General features: G+C 45.6%; 6 protein-coding genes across 6 annotated transcripts; 3 read left to right on the forward strand and 3 right to left on the reverse strand.

The window, feature by feature from the left end:
* Window positions 1–995: 995 nt before the first annotated feature.
* TREMEDRAFT_63472 (uncharacterized protein) lies at window positions 996–3,071 on the reverse strand (the record flags this gene model as incomplete). The annotated part of the gene is made up of 3 exons (XM_007005732.1): window positions 996–1,534; window positions 1,987–2,012; window positions 2,083–3,071. The coding sequence occupies 3 exons, from the start codon at window positions 3,069–3,071 to the stop codon at window positions 996–998; spliced, it is 1,554 nt and encodes a 517-aa protein (XP_007005794.1).
* A 1,711-nt stretch (window positions 3,072–4,782) lies between these two features.
* TREMEDRAFT_63473 (uncharacterized protein) lies at window positions 4,783–5,815 on the reverse strand (the record flags this gene model as incomplete). The annotated part of the gene is made up of 7 exons (XM_007005733.1): window positions 4,783–4,908; window positions 4,982–5,077; window positions 5,156–5,226; window positions 5,267–5,382; window positions 5,425–5,521; window positions 5,562–5,652; window positions 5,720–5,815. 7 exons carry the CDS (start codon window positions 5,813–5,815, stop codon window positions 4,783–4,785), a joined length of 693 nt encoding a protein of 230 aa, XP_007005795.1.
* A 363-nt stretch (window positions 5,816–6,178) lies between these two features.
* TREMEDRAFT_39804 (uncharacterized protein) lies at window positions 6,179–9,511 on the forward strand. Its single transcript, XM_007005619.1, has 7 exons — window positions 6,179–6,298; window positions 6,338–6,399; window positions 6,482–6,779; window positions 6,827–6,998; window positions 7,086–7,648; window positions 7,776–8,966; window positions 9,152–9,511. Exons 2-7 carry the CDS (start codon window positions 6,392–6,394, stop codon window positions 9,431–9,433), a joined length of 2,514 nt encoding a protein of 837 aa, XP_007005681.1. The 5' UTR covers window positions 6,179–6,298; window positions 6,338–6,391; the 3' UTR covers window positions 9,434–9,511.
* A 125-nt stretch (window positions 9,512–9,636) lies between these two features.
* Window positions 9,637–11,740, forward strand: TREMEDRAFT_69302 (uncharacterized protein; the record flags this gene model as incomplete). The annotated part of the gene is made up of 5 exons (XM_007005844.1): window positions 9,637–10,029; window positions 10,162–10,565; window positions 10,683–10,820; window positions 10,869–11,136; window positions 11,360–11,740. The coding sequence occupies 5 exons, from the start codon at window positions 9,637–9,639 to the stop codon at window positions 11,738–11,740; spliced, it is 1,584 nt and encodes a 527-aa protein (XP_007005906.1).
* Window positions 11,741–12,354: 614 nt separating this feature from the next.
* On the forward strand, window positions 12,355–12,913 carry TREMEDRAFT_63476 (uncharacterized protein; the record flags this gene model as incomplete). The annotated part of the gene is made up of 2 exons (XM_007005734.1): window positions 12,355–12,859; window positions 12,891–12,913. 2 exons carry the CDS (start codon window positions 12,355–12,357, stop codon window positions 12,911–12,913), a joined length of 528 nt encoding a protein of 175 aa, XP_007005796.1.
* A 178-nt stretch (window positions 12,914–13,091) lies between these two features.
* TREMEDRAFT_63477 (uncharacterized protein) lies at window positions 13,092–16,939 on the reverse strand (the record flags this gene model as incomplete). Its single annotated transcript, XM_007005735.1, has 14 exons — window positions 13,092–13,668; window positions 14,033–14,058; window positions 14,123–14,151; window positions 14,246–14,424; window positions 14,661–14,901; window positions 15,078–15,397; window positions 15,462–15,596; window positions 15,725–15,902; window positions 15,949–15,957; window positions 16,000–16,060; window positions 16,112–16,214; window positions 16,263–16,372; window positions 16,510–16,801; window positions 16,884–16,939. 14 exons carry the CDS (start codon window positions 16,937–16,939, stop codon window positions 13,092–13,094), a joined length of 2,316 nt encoding a protein of 771 aa, XP_007005797.1.
* Between the last annotated feature and the right edge of the window lie 271 nt (window positions 16,940–17,210).

Below are 17,210 nucleotides of genomic sequence, written 5' to 3' on the forward strand. Positions count from 1 at the left end.
AGGGACAATGGGAGCAGAAGTACGGCGAAGTTAGACGGAGTTAGGCTAGGTAGGGACAATGGGAGCAGAAGTGCGGCGATGTTAGGCGGAGTTAGTCGAAGGAGGAAGAGGATGACCGAGGACTCGGGGAAGTTGGACGAAGTGAGTTGAAGTACGTCAAAGCGCGAGAGGGTTGGATGAACGTCTAGGAGGAATAGATAATATTAGCTGAGAAGATCGCTGAAGTTCTTCAGCGATACTTGATTGTTGTCAGTAGTGAAAGATAGATAGAGATAGCTATAAACAAATCGAGATACATCGCCATCAGTAGAACAAAACCCCACTTAGAGTAACTACGCCGAAGTACGCCGTAGTTACACTCCTTTCGACGTCTGCGCCCTCCCGGTTGGGTGAGACATCGACTTAGAAGCGGCAAGTTAGCCGAGGTTCGTCGAGCGTCAGTCTGTTAGAAGGTAGTTGTTTGACGGCCGTGACAGACTCAATACCGATAAGTACATTCAGTACATTCTTCGACCTCTTATCCACACTTATGTGCAAGAATTAGAGAAAGAAGGACATAAGGAGGTTCTGCTAATGGTTGATGGTCATCCTGCCCACCGGAATTCTTGTACACTCAAAGTTGAAGCTGAGTTATCGATAAAACGTCTTCCCCACCCCCCTTACTCTCCGGATCTCAATCCCATTGAACATTTGTGGAAAGATGTAAAGCTTGGATTAGCTAAGTTGGAGAGAAGGCCTACAAATGCAAATGAGGTGAGTTGTTCATTGAATTGAGAGGGTTTAGAGCTAACCAGCACATCAGTTGTTTGAAGCTATTTGTGACATATGGGACGCTATCCCTATGAGCCGGGTCAACAATCTCATAGAGGGAATGGAGACTCGGCGACTGGAGCTTGAGAAAGTCAACGGACTGCAGACTCGATTCTGAAAATGGCTAGAGCTATGCATGCGTAGTTGTCATGAAAGGCGGAAAAATGTGCGTTCCGGTTTTTTTGTTAGTTGCCAGTAGGGCACTTCTCAGCATCAAGGATGGTTTCCCACGCTCCTTCCGGTCTCTTGCGTCGAATCAGACTTGACGTTATTGAGAATACACCATACAAAAGCTGTCCGTTCAAGAAGTTGATTCTGAATTCTGCCATCTCAGCATCACAGGAATGAAAGAAGAGCTCATTTCCTTCCAGAGTCTTCAGTGAAACTGTCTTGAGTACATCTTCATTGCCTCCCCTAACGACCTCACTTCTTTCCCAAGTGAACCACCCCATTTGTCGTCCATTCATGTCAACCCACTCCTCATCCCATGATTGAGTGTCCGGATTCTTACAAATATATTCTGGTGGACTCAGCGTGAGACCCTTAATGATACCTCCGGAGAAGGCTCGATGATGTATGTCATCAGTGATATCAATTAATTGCGCTGGTTCATCGCTAACATCTTCATTGTTGGGAGTTCCCTCAGGTAGTGAGGAAAACCAATCCTCAATACCGCTTGGACTGGAAGATTCACCGAAATGCTGAGAGTCATCCCCTTCTTGGACTGGCTTGTAGTTGAAGTAATCCATTCTACTGTAACCGAGGTCACGTATCAGGGAGTATGAGAGTTATGAGAGTTATCAGTGAATGTCTGATTTCCTGTGAGGATAGGGTGCTTGATTGGCGGAGAGAGATATCGTGAGAGACGAGTAAGTTCCTTTCTCCCCCTTCCTCACACCTCCACCCTCCTCTTCCACTTCACCATTGAGAGCTCTCTCAGCTCCCTTATCCTCAATACAGGCAGTACAGACCAAAAGAAGTAAGTATCTCACAACTTATAGATGTTCACAAGAGTACGGAGAAAGGAGGAGCAAGATGAGGTATGGTCAATCTCCGTCCGTGCGAGTGGAGGGCCTTTGAACCTGATGTTCAAGGAGATCATCAAACGTTTTATGATATCGTATCCATGGCAACCTATCTCTTCCTTTCGACAACTATTTGACTACGAGTACTTACTGTCTTCACACATGACCAGAATAATACTATTTCTACAGTACAATACTATCAACGACCAATTGAATGAGAAGTTACCCGCTTTCGAATTCTCCTCACGTCGACCAGTTTCCCGAAGTGTTCGAGATGACACCAGACAAAATTCTCAACCATCGCTTTATAGGTGGTTGGATCAGCGACTTCTTCCTGCCCTTCCCTCTTTCCGACCCAACATTGGTCTCGACTAATGGTTTCTCTGTCGCAAGTTGAGCGAACGTAAACTTCTTGAACGATACCTCCACATCATTGATATTGACGGTCACGGTGGCTTGAGCATTATCCAAACTCGCTTCGTAAGTCTTCCAAGATCCCTCTTCTGGGTTTTCAAGCCACAAAGACGTTTCTGGTAGTTTACCTGGTTGTGATCGATGAAGGTATTTGAAGATCGTCCAGGCAGGTTGTCCACTTGTCATTTCACACCTCACCATACTATTTCCTAAGCAGAAGAAAGTCATGCTGATTTCAGAAACTTCCCCCGCAGAGTTTTCTTCCGTCAATCCTGGTCGAAAAACGGGAGAGGTCCATTCGATGGTGACCATATTGTTTTTGGGATGGATGATTTGGGAGAAGAGTAACCGGTGAGTGTCAGGATGGTAGGTTCGAATCGTTATCGGTATCTGTGTCTCGGGATCGAACGTTCGAACGATATCCGCTCCCTTCCACCAACCCGTGGCTGTTGGCTCACAATCGTTTTCAAGCTTTGTTGTTGGAGTAAAACTGAGGGAAGAGGTGCAAGATGTCGCTCCTTCGGTCTCTGCTGACCCACAGTAATCCTCAACCTTACGAATATTTCGAAGTGGGGGCATACCGTCCAGATTGAGAAACGCTGATCGAGGATCACGACATAAAGACACCGCAAGTACAAGTATGGGATCTGACAGTTCGGAAGGTATCAACGATAAGAGGTCTATTTGAGACATCGAAGTAAGTCGTTGTGAAAGTCTCTCCACATTCACAGAGGATGGTTTCTTGTATGGATCATTCCACCGGCTAGATGTCTCGGTTAAAGTTGGAGAACCAGAGATCGTCGACGTTGTGTCCACTATCATGTTGGTATTGATATCGAGGTTGATGTTGGACGCTCACTGCTCAGACGAGATGAATGCGTTGAAAAAGAGGGTGCAACTTGAGGAATGAAACAGACCAGTGGGGAACAAGTTCTCTTGTGTGAACTGGTCGTATCCGGTGCAGTATAATGAGAAGAAAGGATCATTGGCTAGTGTATGAATATGATATGGATGTGGGAAGAAGGCTATCGTTCCATTGGCAGAACTTGATTCGGACACAATGGGTAAGATATGAATAGTGTAGAAACTGCATTGACTTTAAATGAAAGTGATGTTTGACACAGGCGGCATGAACGTTTCCTGAGAGTTGTTCAGCGTCTGGCCCGAGGATGGATGACTGAGATGATAACTTTCCAAATGGAACCCAGCCAATCTAGCCAGCAACCCCGGCAACATCTTGCCCGAGAGTGTCCGGCGCGACCTCGAGATTCTCCGAAAAGAAAGGGTCGAGATCGCTTTCCGAGGATGACACCGTGTCTTCCTACAAGTCGAAATCAGGATCACGGATGTCCTCTATGTCGCCCGTTTCCAGATCCTGTTTGACGTACCATATTCTCCCGGCTCGGTCTGTCACAGTCGCCGACGCCTCGCTTTGGGTGAGGTGGCATTCGTACTCCCGCCAACCCGATTGATCAGGATTCCGTACCATTTTATGCATCTCGCTGTTGTTCAGGGAGTAGTCGAAGCACACTGTTCCGTCCACTCGTGCCACAGAACACCGAACAAACTCATCCGCTCCAAGCGTGAACTCCATCGTATACGAGGTCCTCCTGAGATGGTCCACCGATGCCGGGATTGTCCAGTTCACTGCAATGATACCTGGGGTAATGGAATGTAAGTATTGTTCGGAAGGATTATCTGGGGCGAGCCCATTCACGTTGGGATGATTTACGTCGGGATTACGTGTGACTGTCTGAACCATATGGACGTCAGGAAATTCAGCTGTGGAATCTGATATCAGCCAACTGGTGTTGACAGGACCATCACTCCGAGTCAGAGACTGTGGCCATGGGACGTTGGTAATCTCGCTGTCATCATATTCAGAAGGGATTCTCGGAGAAGGTCGATCTGGTATGCCGGTCCGCGCCTTTTCGGGCTCCCGAGACAGAAGCTCTGCAAGGATAAACACTGGCGGTGCCCGATCGTTATAGTGAAAAGAGAAAGGACAAACACAAGCACCTGCTCCACTCCAAGATGGCAGTAGGTCCGTGGCTGACGTGGGATCAACCAGAGTAAACGAGGATGCTGTTGAGGACATAGATGCAGCCGATGAAGATCCTCGCCTAGAATTCGGAGACATGTTGCAGGAGGAGGGAGGTGTGGTTGCATCTTTGGAGCGGCTTCGGGGAAAGATCCTGTGTAATAAAGAGGTCACAGAGGAGAACATACTGAAGGTGGCAAGTTCGGTTGTCGGGGAAGATCGACCGGTCTTTCAGACCTTGTGTGATAGATGAATCAATCCCTAGAACGTCTCGAAAGGATCCATATTCGTCTATGCGATAGGTCTGAGTTTGTTTGGTGCACCGCAATCTCGAAAGGAGACTTGAAAGGATCGTCAGCCTAGAGGTAGTGAGAAATTGTTTCAGTGGAGCAAAGGGCCCAGGCGCAGAGTTGCATGAAGATGACGTATGTGTTTCGACTAGAAGGGGTATGACCGAAGATTTCTCATAGAAGCGGAGTGGGAAAGAGTATCTCAGGCGGAAGTGGGAGCGGGGGTCAAACCCCGGAGCGTGAGATCGTAAACTACGTCTTCGCAACGTTTCACGTCGTACTTGAGACTATCGAATCTACGTCTCAAAGCGTCGTTACGAAGATTCAACTATCATTTAGCTAATTCATCTCAGTCAGGACAACTGACAAGATGTGGCGGAACAGGAGATGGGAGTGCTTACGAGGGAATAAGATGCAAAGATATCGTTGACAAACGCTGAGATTTTGATGGGTAAGAAGAAATTTTGAGTAGTGACAGCGTTGATAGATAATCGAGGCTGTGCATCAGCTCCACCAAACTTCATTGCTCGTTAATTTAGGAGGATGAGAGGTTGTGGAGCAGAAAGAAGGCTCACTAATTCATTCACCATACCTATGACTCCCTGCAAATAATCTTCTGCGCTCAAGATGATTTCGCCTTCTCCTACTGTTCGTCAGTCGCAATCATACGCTCCACTCGAACTCACATCCAAGCAGGCTAGATATCGCAAAAGCAGGGATAAGTTCGTCTTTGAGCAAGAAATGAGCCATAGCAACGGCGGTAACAAAGGATCGAAGAGTAGGTCCTATAGCAAATTGATATCTATTACATCAGTAAGAACGACGTGAGAGACATTCAACATACCTGTAAAACTCTCCTTTTGGGATGAGGGATGCGACGGTGGTCCAGTGAGATTTGGAGGTGACGACGGTTGCGAGGCATTTTTCACACAAGGTAGCGTCTAGACATGAGTCAAGTCTAGAATGATAAATATGACTCACGTTCTGAAGAGGGGATGGAATGAAGAAGGTTGAGCTCTGAGAGGGCTGAGCGAGCTACATCATCCAGAGGGTCCACAGCTTCCCTGATGGTCTGAAAATCAGTCCCTGGTCTTCTCCTTCACAACGCCGGAAAAATCATGGTGTCGGACAGGACCGACCTTCTTCAAACTCTGCTCAGCCTCAAGAGAGGTGATAGCTTGAGTTAATGACTCTTCCACCGACCGTCTCTGGTCTTTGACCGCCGTGATAGACATGGTTTTGGTTGCAAGGTTTCAAAATTCAGAGAGGGGAATGGGCAGGTGGATATGAGGAGCCCCGCAATCTCCCGGAATTACTTCTCCATGATTAAAATGTGAATAAATCCGAAAAGTGAGACGCGTCTTTGATGAACGCGTCTGTCGCGCACCCTCAATTCTCAATTTCACCCTCACCTCTTTCGCACACTCGCTCTTCTCTTGAGCATCTCACTCCAGTCGTGAAGACACTGCTTCTGCATCTACCATGGTATGTGAATCTCCCGGGAAATACTCATCAAAGCTGACCCCCGGTCATCCCCGATGCCACCTTCTTCTCAACGTAGGCCCAAGCGACCACGTTCGCCAGGTCATGACGCCTCGTCTCCTCTACCTGGTCCATCCGGTCCACCTTCTTCCCCTCCCCCATCTTCCCTTCCCCCTTCTTCTCCACCCGCGCCGTTCTCTGATTTTGGTGACGAAGAGGATGTAGGTGATGATGAGGTTCACGAGATGCGACAGAGGGGACGTGCGAGAGATCAGGGGGATGATGAAGACGAGGAGGAAGGAGACGGTGAAGATCTCTTTGCGGACAATATGGAAGCGTGAGATTAAATTTTCCTTCATTCAATCCTCCAGAAGTGACGGATGAATAGGTAGAAATGGAAGCCAATACTGACGTGGTAGGGACTACGAATCAAATCCCGCTTTGGATCAATATTCCGAAGCAGACATTGATGATCGATCCTCGATCCCTGAACTCTCTCGAGCAGATCGTCTGGCTGCCGAACGCGCAATGGAAAGACGTGATCGTGGTCTACCCGGTCGCAGAGCTGGACGAAGAGATCACATGCCTGCTTTCCTGCAAAGCGACGACGACGAGGCAGCTGGATATGGAGATGGTCTCCTCGCGGGGATTAACGTTCGTCGGAGAAGACGACAGTATGATGAACGTATGGATGAAGATGATGTGGAGGAAGAAGATGTGAGTCACGTCAACGTAGCTTTTACGGATCCAAGCTTATCTGATAGGAAATGTCTTTGGAACATCTTGGAGATGTCAAGGCAGCTTCTATCGCAGAATGGGTTTCCATCGACGCTGTGCGTCGGGCTATCCAGAAGCATTTTAGAAGTTTTCTCATGACTTATGTGGATGAGAATGGACAGTCGGTGTATGGTCAACGTATCAAGCACTTAGGAGAGAGTGAGTATCTCCAGATTTATCTACCACCCAACAGATCTCCATCTGCAACTTTGACAAGGATGTAATGCGCCAATGCTGACACATTAGTAAACTCTGAATCCCTCGAAGTCTCTTACCTCCATCTCGGACAGTCCCGTCCCATCCTTGCATACTTTCTCGCCAACTCGCCACAACCAATGTTGCAACTCTTTGATACTGTCGCTCTTGACGCCATCCTACTATACTACCCTTCTTATGATCAAATCCATTCCGAGATACATGTCCGTATTACCGAATTACCGTCCGCTTTGTCCCTGAGAGACCTCCGTCAAACCAATCTCAATTGTCTTGTCAGAGTCTCTGGCGTGGTCACACGTCGCACGGGCGTTTTCCCGCAACTCAAATATGTCAAATTTGATTGTGGCAAATGTGGAGCTGTTCTCGGACCTTTTTATCAAGATACGACCAAGGAATTGAAAATCTCTTTTTGCTCAGCATGCGAAAGTAGAGGACCTTTCGTGGTGAATTCGGAACAGACGGTATACAGGAATTATCAGAAGATGACTTTGCAAGAATCACCTGGTAGTGTCCCTGCTGGTCGATTGCCACGACATCGAGAAGTGGTTTTGCTTTGGGATTTGATCGATGTTGCCAAACCTGGTGAAGAGGTCGTGAGTGGCTATCTCGACCCCTCTCACTCTTATGATCACGGTCCCCAGTCCGGATCTGTCACAAGAATTTATTGTCCTGCAATAGCCGCCTGAGTTGGATCGTTGCACAATGACTGACATCTCGCAGGAAGTGACGGGCATTTACCGTAACAACTTTGACGCTTCGCTCAACACTAAAAATGGTTTCCCGGTATTCTCCACTGTACTCGAGGCGAATCACATCAACAAGAAGGAAGATCTTTACGCTGCCACTCGTCTGACTGAAGAAGATGAAAAGCTCATTCGACAAATGGCTAAAGATGAACGTATCTCCAAAAGAATTGTCAAATCCATCGCACCTTCCATCTATGGACATGACGACATCAAAACTGCTCTTGCTTTATCTCTCTTCGGTGGGGTACCGAAAGATATCAACCGCAAGCATCGTATCCGAGGTGATATCAACGTACTTCTTCTCGGTGATCCCGGTACCGCCAAATCTCAGTTCTTGAAATACGTCGAAAAGACGGCCGGAAGAGCAGTCTTCACCACTGGTCAAGGTGCCAGTGCCGTCGGTCTTACCGCTTCGGTCAGAAGAGACGCTGTGACACGTGAATGGACTTTGGAAGGTGGAGCTTTGGTACTCGCCGACAAAGGACATTGTCTCATCGACGAATTTGACAAGATGAACGATGCTGATAGAACTTCAATTCACGAAGCAATGGAACAACAAAGTATTTCCATTTCTAAAGCTGGTATCGTCACTTCACTTCAAGCTCGATGTGCCATAATAGCAGCTGCCAATCCGATCAGAGGAAGATACAATCCTACTATACCATTTCAACAAAACGTCGAATTGACCGAACCTATCTTATCGAGATTCGACGTACTTTGCGTCGTAAAAGATGCAGTCGATCCTGTTCAAGATGAAATGTTGGCCAAATTCGTGGTTGGATCTCATCTTCGTTCTCATCCTCAATTCGTTCCTGAACAAGATGAACATAACGTTTCGACAAGTGTTGACGCTGATATAATACCTCAAGATATGTTAAGAAAATATATCATGTATGCGAAAGAACATATCCGACCGAAATTACATCAATTAGATCAAGATAAATTGGCTAGGTTGTATGCGGATCTGAGAAGGGAATCTTTGGCTACTGGTTCTTTCCCTATAACTGTCAGACATTTGGAAAGTATGATCAGGATGAGTGAAGCTAGTGCGAAGATGAATTTGAGAGAGTATGTAAGGGCGGATGATATAGATTTAGCTATACAAGTTACAGTTGGAAGTTTTGTCAATGCTCAGAAAATGTCCATCAAGAAGACTTTGGAGAGGGTGAGTTTTGGTTCAATAGTCTTGACCATCTCTATCATCCTCATTGTCCAAGAATATCCTTGTTATATCTCACTCGCACCTTGCTTGCCCCACATGGGTGAAAATGCCATGTATCGCTCGTTTATGTTAACGCCGTGTATGTGGGATTGGGTGTCACGGAGGTAAAGACAGTAGCTTACCCTCAGGGCTTCCGGAAATACGTTCATCAAGCAACAGATCACGAAGAACTTTTGTCTTTCCTCCTTGGTCAAATTGTCAAAGAACGAGTCCAACTGTATCGTCATCAAAGGGGCACCAACCCCGAGACGGTTTCGATCAAAGTGTCACAACTCGAACAAAGAGCCAAGGATCTGGAGATCTACGATGTGGGACCTTTCTTACGTAGTAAATTATTTGGTACGAACGGATACAAGCTTAATGCGGAAGCTGGGAGTATTGAAAAGGTGTTCACGAGGGTTGAGACTTAGTGTGAAGGTTGGGGGTCGTTAGGGGGATCTTAGGCCGAGTGAGATTAGTCAAAGTGCCACATGCCACATTCGTTTTGTTACTTTTTTTTAAGCTAAGAAAAAGTTGCAATCCAACTCTGACATGACTGAGAACTACTCACTGTTCCATACCCCCTCATACTCTTTTGCAACTCTTATTTTGTAATCCACACGATACCTCAATCATGCCACCTTATCCTCCATTAGCAATAGCCTCTTCATCCAATCTCCTACTCATCTCCTCCGGCCCATCACTCATCATTTACGAACCTTCCACCCACCAAACTACCGTCTATACACCCGACACCAAATCACCTTCGTTGATCCGTCATTCAGCTATCTCTTCCGATGGTACCGTCGCAGCCACCATATCAGATGATAAATCTCTCCTTGTTTACTCCATCTCTACCAATTCCATAACCTTACGTTCCTCTCGTCAAGTCATGAAGAAATCTTCTTCTCTCTCTTTCTCACCAAAAGGTGATTTGATAATTTCTGATAAAGTGGGAGATGTCTATCTTTATCCACTCGACCCACGATCCACTTCTTCAATCAATATCGATCCACCCGATACCTCCGTCCAATCCAACCTCACTAAGACACTCAATGACTCGGTCCAGTCCATCTCTACAAACACAACCAGTACATCCAACCAAACCAGTCATTCCAACTATTCCAACGAAAAAGAATCTAAGAGAAAATTGAACAAGATGACATTGAACTCCGATCCAACTCTAAACCCCGATGCTGACTTTTTACTAGGTCATGTATCCATCCTCACCTCTCACGTTCTGTCGATGGACGGGAAACATATCATCACCTCAGATAGAGATGAACATATACGAATATCACGTTATCCTCAAAGTTTCGTCATTGAAAGATTCTTATTCGGATCGGAAAGTTTCGTTTCGGCACTTTGCATACCTCCCAGACGTCCAGAGATATTATTATCGGCCGGAGGGGAAGGTGTTATGAGAGTTTGGGGATGGGAGACTGGACGTTTAATTGGGAATATCGAATTGTACGAAGGTATTTTACCTTGTAGGAAAGTCAGAGCTGGGATGAGAAGAGATGCGAGGGCATCTAAGAGGATGAAAATGAGTTCTTCTACGAAGTCTTCTTCGAACAGAAAAGGGCAGGACGATGAGGAATCATCTTTCAACCTTCCTGACTTAGATCTTACACAAAAAGGTGGGGAAAATAATGCAGAAGAGGGAAAGTCGAATGAAAGTAAAGATGTGGAAAAAGAAGAAGAATTTTATGTCGCTCCTGAAGGTTGGAGATTACCTTCAGGACAGGGGGTATGCATCAAGAAAATACAAGTTATCCAAATCGAAAGTCAAGACGTCGTCGTTTTTTTCTCTGAAGGGTGGGTTTTTCCTTCCTTGCATATGAGAGACGAATGGCTGATAAATAGATGTGCGGGATTACATTCTTTCGTGCTTGCTCAAGATCTCACCCATGCCACTGTGAACACGTTCAAGACTGATTTTCCCGTACTAGACTTTACACAAATTCCTGGAGAAGAGGGGAGATTGGTTGTTTCGGTTGACACTGCTTGGGGAAGTCTCAAACGGAATAGATTACCTGATGAGAAGGTAGGACCGGTGGGAGAGGTCGATGAGGAGATGCTGCAGATTTTGGGGAAGGTTTTGATGGTTGTGGAGGTTTCATCAGGAGGACAAGTGAGTGTTTGCTTCCCGTGATTGTTCCACTTTCACAATCTCTACAACCTTCGCCCTTGGCATTTGATCTTTCCATCACCATCAGAATGGACGAATACACTTGTACCAGACCATTGTGTGTAACTCGAGTGTCCCGAGGATCGCTCATTTCATCATTATCAATTCCTCAATCGCGCAGGAGATGAGTTGCTAGATCGTAGCCGTGTATACAAACTCACGTTAGATCTCTGCCCTTCCCAACCACCCAATTTTGACAATCCTATCCTCAGCTCTGTCCGGACTTTCACCAGCGGACCCAAAAACCCTCGCATCCCTAGACCTTTACCCTGATTTATCGTTGTACCCCCGCTGGCCAGGTATGGAAGAAGATGATGATCAAGCCGGACAAACCGACTCCGCTGTGTCAGAAGCAGGTGAGAGTGTAGTGAGTATGAAGGGTAAATTGCCAAACGAATGGACTAGGGAAGAGTTGGAAAAGTTGAACGTCAAGCAATTGGGACGTTTAAAGGCGCAAGGAGTGGATACGGGAGATTTGATATATAAGAAAAAGAAAGCTTTGAAGAGTTTGGGTACCAGGGCGGAACAGTTGAAAAGGGGATTATAAATGGTTGGTCTTTATCATATCTTGCATTTTCGCATAATCTTCCTCTAGTGTCCCACCATCGCCATTCTTTCCTGATTCTCCGCCTGGTTGCTGACGTCTCACACACTTTTCCGATAAATTCACTGACTATTGACTAGCAGATGATGTTTCACGTTATGCAAGTGAATAAATACTCACACCTGAAACATCAAACATATGACATGGGGTAATGAATAGACATGTTGATCTCAAACATGTCATATCATCAAGATTCCTTTCACTCTTTTTGCGATTCCGTACAAAACATCTCCGCCCATTCAATTCATCTTACCGGACTCCTTTGACCTTGTTGTATCTCCTTCTCTTCCCCGTGCGCTCCACTGGGAGATATAAGTGGTTTTCCTCCCCACGTCTAATCACTTCACCTGTTTATTGTCATTGACGCTGGTCGTTCTGGTGAGTTAACATCGACTCTGGTAGTTTGCTCACGAGTCTTTCACTGGTTGAAAATCCATACTTGACTGTATCTTGTGTTCCCACACGTCTTTTCCAAGTACCTCACGAACGTCACACAAATCTGAGTGATCAACATCAGAAAAAGAGAAGAACGCCGCCATAGTGAAATATCTACACAAATGCTTTTCAAAATTCTTTTTCTACCCCTCCTTCAAGTATTCGCCATTTTCTCTCTCCTAAATCGTCAAGCTGAACCTTCCTCTTTATTAGGAGTAACGGGTAATAACGATACATCCAATTCTGATCCTTCAGCTGCTCTTTCCCCTTCTTCGATCATCGGAGATGGTTCTTCTTTACCTGAAACATCTCAAGCTTTGACTCCTTCCGGTACAGGAGATGAACCTTCTGATATCAACCCTTCTCAAGGAGCAGGTGGAGGAATGGGAAATGATACTACTACTGAACCTACTGCTTCTCACGCTTTTGGACCTCCCGGTAAAGAAAGTCATCCATCACTTTTACCTCCAAATCATCATCATATGTTTCGTCGAACAGAACCGAGTGGATGTAAATGTATGGTTTCTGTCAACGCTACTACTTGTCCACCTGGACCTAGTTCGACTTGTAAAGATGGAGGTTTAACTTCTGTTGTTTCTTCAACTTCGAAACCTTCTTCAACTTCTAGTCATTCGAGTAGTCATACTTCAATTTCTAGTCATTCGAGTAGTCATTCTTTAAATTCTTCCAGTCATTCAAGTTCACATTCGTCTAGTCATTCAAGTTCACATTCATCTAGTCATTCTTCAAACTCATCAAGTCATTCAAGTTCACATTCATCAAGTCATTCAAGTTCACAGTCTTTCAATTCCTCTAGTCATTCAACATCACATTCATCAAGCAAACAATCATCCGCAAGTCACAGCACTTCTTTCTCTTCAAGTTTCAACTCTAATTCAAGTTCAGGACCAAGTTCTACACCTCCACCAGTACCTGGACAAAGTGCGAGTTCTTCAATTTCGACTTCTATCCCTGCCAATTCTTCAATTTCAATCTCTGTATCTGCGTCCAGTGGGGCGAATAGTTCAGCTTCGACCTCTGCGTCAGCTAATAACTCTGCTTCTGCTTCCTCTGCTTTGTCTGCAGATTCTTCAGCATCTTCAGCTTCTGCTAATAATTCGGCTTCTTCCAGTCTACCTTCGGCTAGTGCTTCATCTGCAAACTCTTCAGCTAGTGCTTCCTCCTCGACCATTTCTTCCGCTGGTGCACCCTCCTCCGCCGCCAACTCATCAGCTAGTGCATCCTCCGCCGCCAACTCATCAGCTAGTGCATCCTCCGCCGCCAACTCATCAGCTAGTGCATCCTCCTCTGCCATCTCTTCGGCTAGTGCACCCTCCTCCGCCGACAACTCATCAGCAAGTGCTTCTTCATCAGCCAGTACATCCACCACCCCTCTCATCGTTCCACCGTCAGGTCTACCAAACGTAATGTTGATACTAGACAACAGCAACGTTTACGTAGACGCGGATGAAAAAGTTAATTGGTGGGGTGGTTGGGGTCCTTTTTGGAGGAATTTCCCATTTGATACCAATACCAATTATACTACTGAAGGATTTGTTTTGAGCGTTTATGATGATTCTATAGCTACAATGTTGAGTACTGCTTCTGTGAGTCATGTTTGTCTTTCTCAATTCATATCATCCCGTTGTCCCTTGCCAATATGATGTTTCTCAGATGTACCACTCACTACCATACATGATTTCCCCCTCACATTCAACTTTCATATTCCTGATTTGAGAAGATGGATCAGGGATGTTTAAGAGGTATCAGTTCATGAGGAGGATATGAGATAGGAAAGACGACAAAAGGGGGAAGGAAGGACAGAACTGATAATCAGTGTCAAGTAGGTATCACCTCTTCTCCACAAGGAGCACCAACAATGACACTTACGACAACTTCACCTTTTGCTTCTCCTACAACTACAGGAGTAGCATACGTTTCATGTGTATGATCTCCTTCCCTCTGTTCTCTTTTTCTCTTCTCTTTTTCTCTCAAGATATCTCTGCGACTTACTCATCACGTTCTTTATCAAGAAATGTACCCTCCAACCTATATTTGGATTATCTTCAAGATTCAGTGATACACGTCCTAGTACAGACGTCCACATGTAAGTATCAAGAAATCGGATGAAAATGAGTAATGTAAGATTGATATGTAATGGAGTTGTGTAGCAGTAAAATCCATAGTCCATCCTTCAATGTAATCATATGTATAGATAGATACTCGTCAAAATCGTAAAGAATCGTTATTTCCTGAATAAAAGAATCGTGGATCGTATGGGCGTAAAACCGAGGCATCAATCGTGAAGGCATGATCATGAGAGGGAAGAGAGTCGGCATGAGGCAAGACGCATGAGATATTGAAATGACTCAAGGAATGACTACAGGGGAACAGAAGGAGAGAGAGAGAAGAGAAGAAATTAGATCACCTCCCAAACTCTTCCATATTCTTCCGACTGGCACCTTGTTTCCAACTACGGACCAGAATCTCTCTTGCTTCTTTTGCCTTTTGACGCATTAAATCAGAATCCCTTTGCATCACTTCCCAAGTTTCGTGCATTTCTTTAAGCATACTTTCATGGGTCGAAATGATGGTCGTGCCATTTGCTCTTGTGAGACCGTTGGCGGTACGGAGTTGTTGTAATTCAATGCAAGTTCCAAGCTTGCCCACTGATATTCAGTTCATATCCCATATTGATAGATGATAACCACCCCTTTCATTTATACACCCACACTTGATTAGGATCCAATGCGCATAAGGAGTGATCGTCGATGAGAAAGTGTATGAAGTGGTGAGGTGGTGAAGAGAAACAAGACATAAGAGGAAAACAAGACTTATCACTCACACAACATAGCCGATTCATTCTGATCAGCAGCTTGAGGAAAAGCAACCACTGGTATCCCCGCCATTATACTCTCTTGAGAAGAATTGATCCCCATATGACTTATGAACCAAGCTATAGCCGGATGATTCAACACTTTCCATTGAGGTGCAAACTTTACAACTTTGCCTCTCCCTCCTTCAACCCATTCCGCAGCTGTTTCAGGAGTCAGATTCGACATATCACCAGCGTTGGCAAGTAAGAAAGTCATATTGGATGGAAGAGATTTTAATAGCATGGGCATGATTTCAGGTCGATGAATGGGGAAGAAAACAGATCCAAAGCTAATACATCAACAACGGTTCTTTGGATATCTTGACGGACGAGAGGGAATAGAGGTTAACGTACCTTATGTATACGACTGAACGAGGTCCTTTAAGTTTCAGTTGTTCGTCTAGAAAATCTAACGCTTCCACTTCGTCAGGTGTGGAACGGGTCATTGAAGGTGGTATACCGTCCCATACATCAGCGGAGAATTGAGGTCTGAAGTAGTCAGCGATCTCCCTCTGATGAACATGAATAATGAAGGGAAGAGCATCCAACGCTCTCGTCAGAGACAAGATCATTGGGTTGGCTTATCACGAGAGGTTTTGAAGGGCGACTCAACATACCCGATACCGATAATCCTTTTCCCTAGATCTTTTCCCAACGCCTCTTGAGGCTCTCCTTCAAGCTCAGGAGCAGAAGGAATCAAAACACCCTTCAGTAATGGATCAGACAATGCATCGTAGGATTGTTTGATAAATTCGCTCCATCGGGCGGGAAAAGGTATTCCTTCGTTTTGCGGGACTAGATGACATTGGTCATTTCATGTCAAAGATCAAAATTCACTCACAACATTCCCCTGAGATGTCAGCTGGGAAACACCGCCGAGAAAGTTGCTTACAATCTTTCATCGGAGGATAACCAGGAATATGAATGATCTTATCTTCAAATTTATACCAAGTCTGTGATCAGTGTAGGCTCCAAAACGCCAAAGAATTTTGATCCGAAGTCACCTTATCATACGCCTCATACTTCTCCACTCCTTGATCCATAAGTTTCTCCGTTTCTTCAAAAAACGTAGCTATCATGCCATCGTGTTCTTTTTTCGCCATGAAACTATCGTTGATCAACAGTCATTACGATCCTTAGTTGCCAAGTACTCACTGATAAAGTGAGCCAGAAATGAGAGGACAGAATACATAGACGGGTAGCGAGGAGAGCTGCAATTGATTGATGACGGGTTTGAACGAGTCGAGAAAGTGGACACCTAGCCACTGTGTGGTCAGCACGCATACAAGTCATCAGGTTCATCTGATTGAACGTGAAGGATGGACTCGTGTCATAACTACATTCACATGTCGGTCCGAGAGAAGTGATATTTGAAGCGACAGGAAATCGGTCTAATACGTACGTTGTATATGACGAGAGTGGGAGGATCACTCTCTTGAAATACTTCAATGATCTCTTTCGTCGACCCTCCCTTGGGTGGTCTCAGATGATCCGCCTTTTCCGACTCTGTAGGAGCTGGTTCTTCGATTTGCTTCGTCTTGAGTCGACATAGTACGTCCTCGCCCGACAAATTACAAGCTAGTGCATGAGCCAAACGTGGGGCTGTAGCACGGTCCATAAGAAGGGTGACAGTGAGGTCTTGTCGGACAGTAAGGAGGTTGAGGGAGAATTGTAGCATAGGACGGAGATGACCCCTTTTCGTCAGCGGTACATTCTGCTACTGCAGTTAGGAAGTGATCTAGTCTCGGAGCAAGAATGGGCAAGGGAGACACTTACCATCCTGAGATGGGGACGACGAGATAATGTGCTTTTTTGGAGTCGAGAACGGACATTGTGATGATTTGGCCAGACCGATACGGTTGAAGAAAGAGCAGGTTATGTAGAAGTAAGAAGTCAGAAGGGAAGAGAGCTGCTCTCGTCAGGTATCGTGCCATAATTTTTCCACGACCTCGGGCAGATCAGCATCAGAAGCGCTACTCAAGGTGGGGGAGCAACATTCGGTCAGCTTCGGCGGATCATGTGGAAGGATGGAGGACCGAAGGGTGACCGATCATCCCGAAGTGGGAAGCGCCCTCAACACGAGGAAACCTCAATCCCACAGAC

Source organism: Tremella mesenterica, assembly GCF_000271645.1.
Source record: "Tremella mesenterica DSM 1558 unplaced genomic scaffold TREMEscaffold_8, whole genome shotgun sequence".
NCBI lineage: Eukaryota > Fungi > Basidiomycota > Tremellomycetes > Tremellales > Tremellaceae > Tremella > Tremella mesenterica.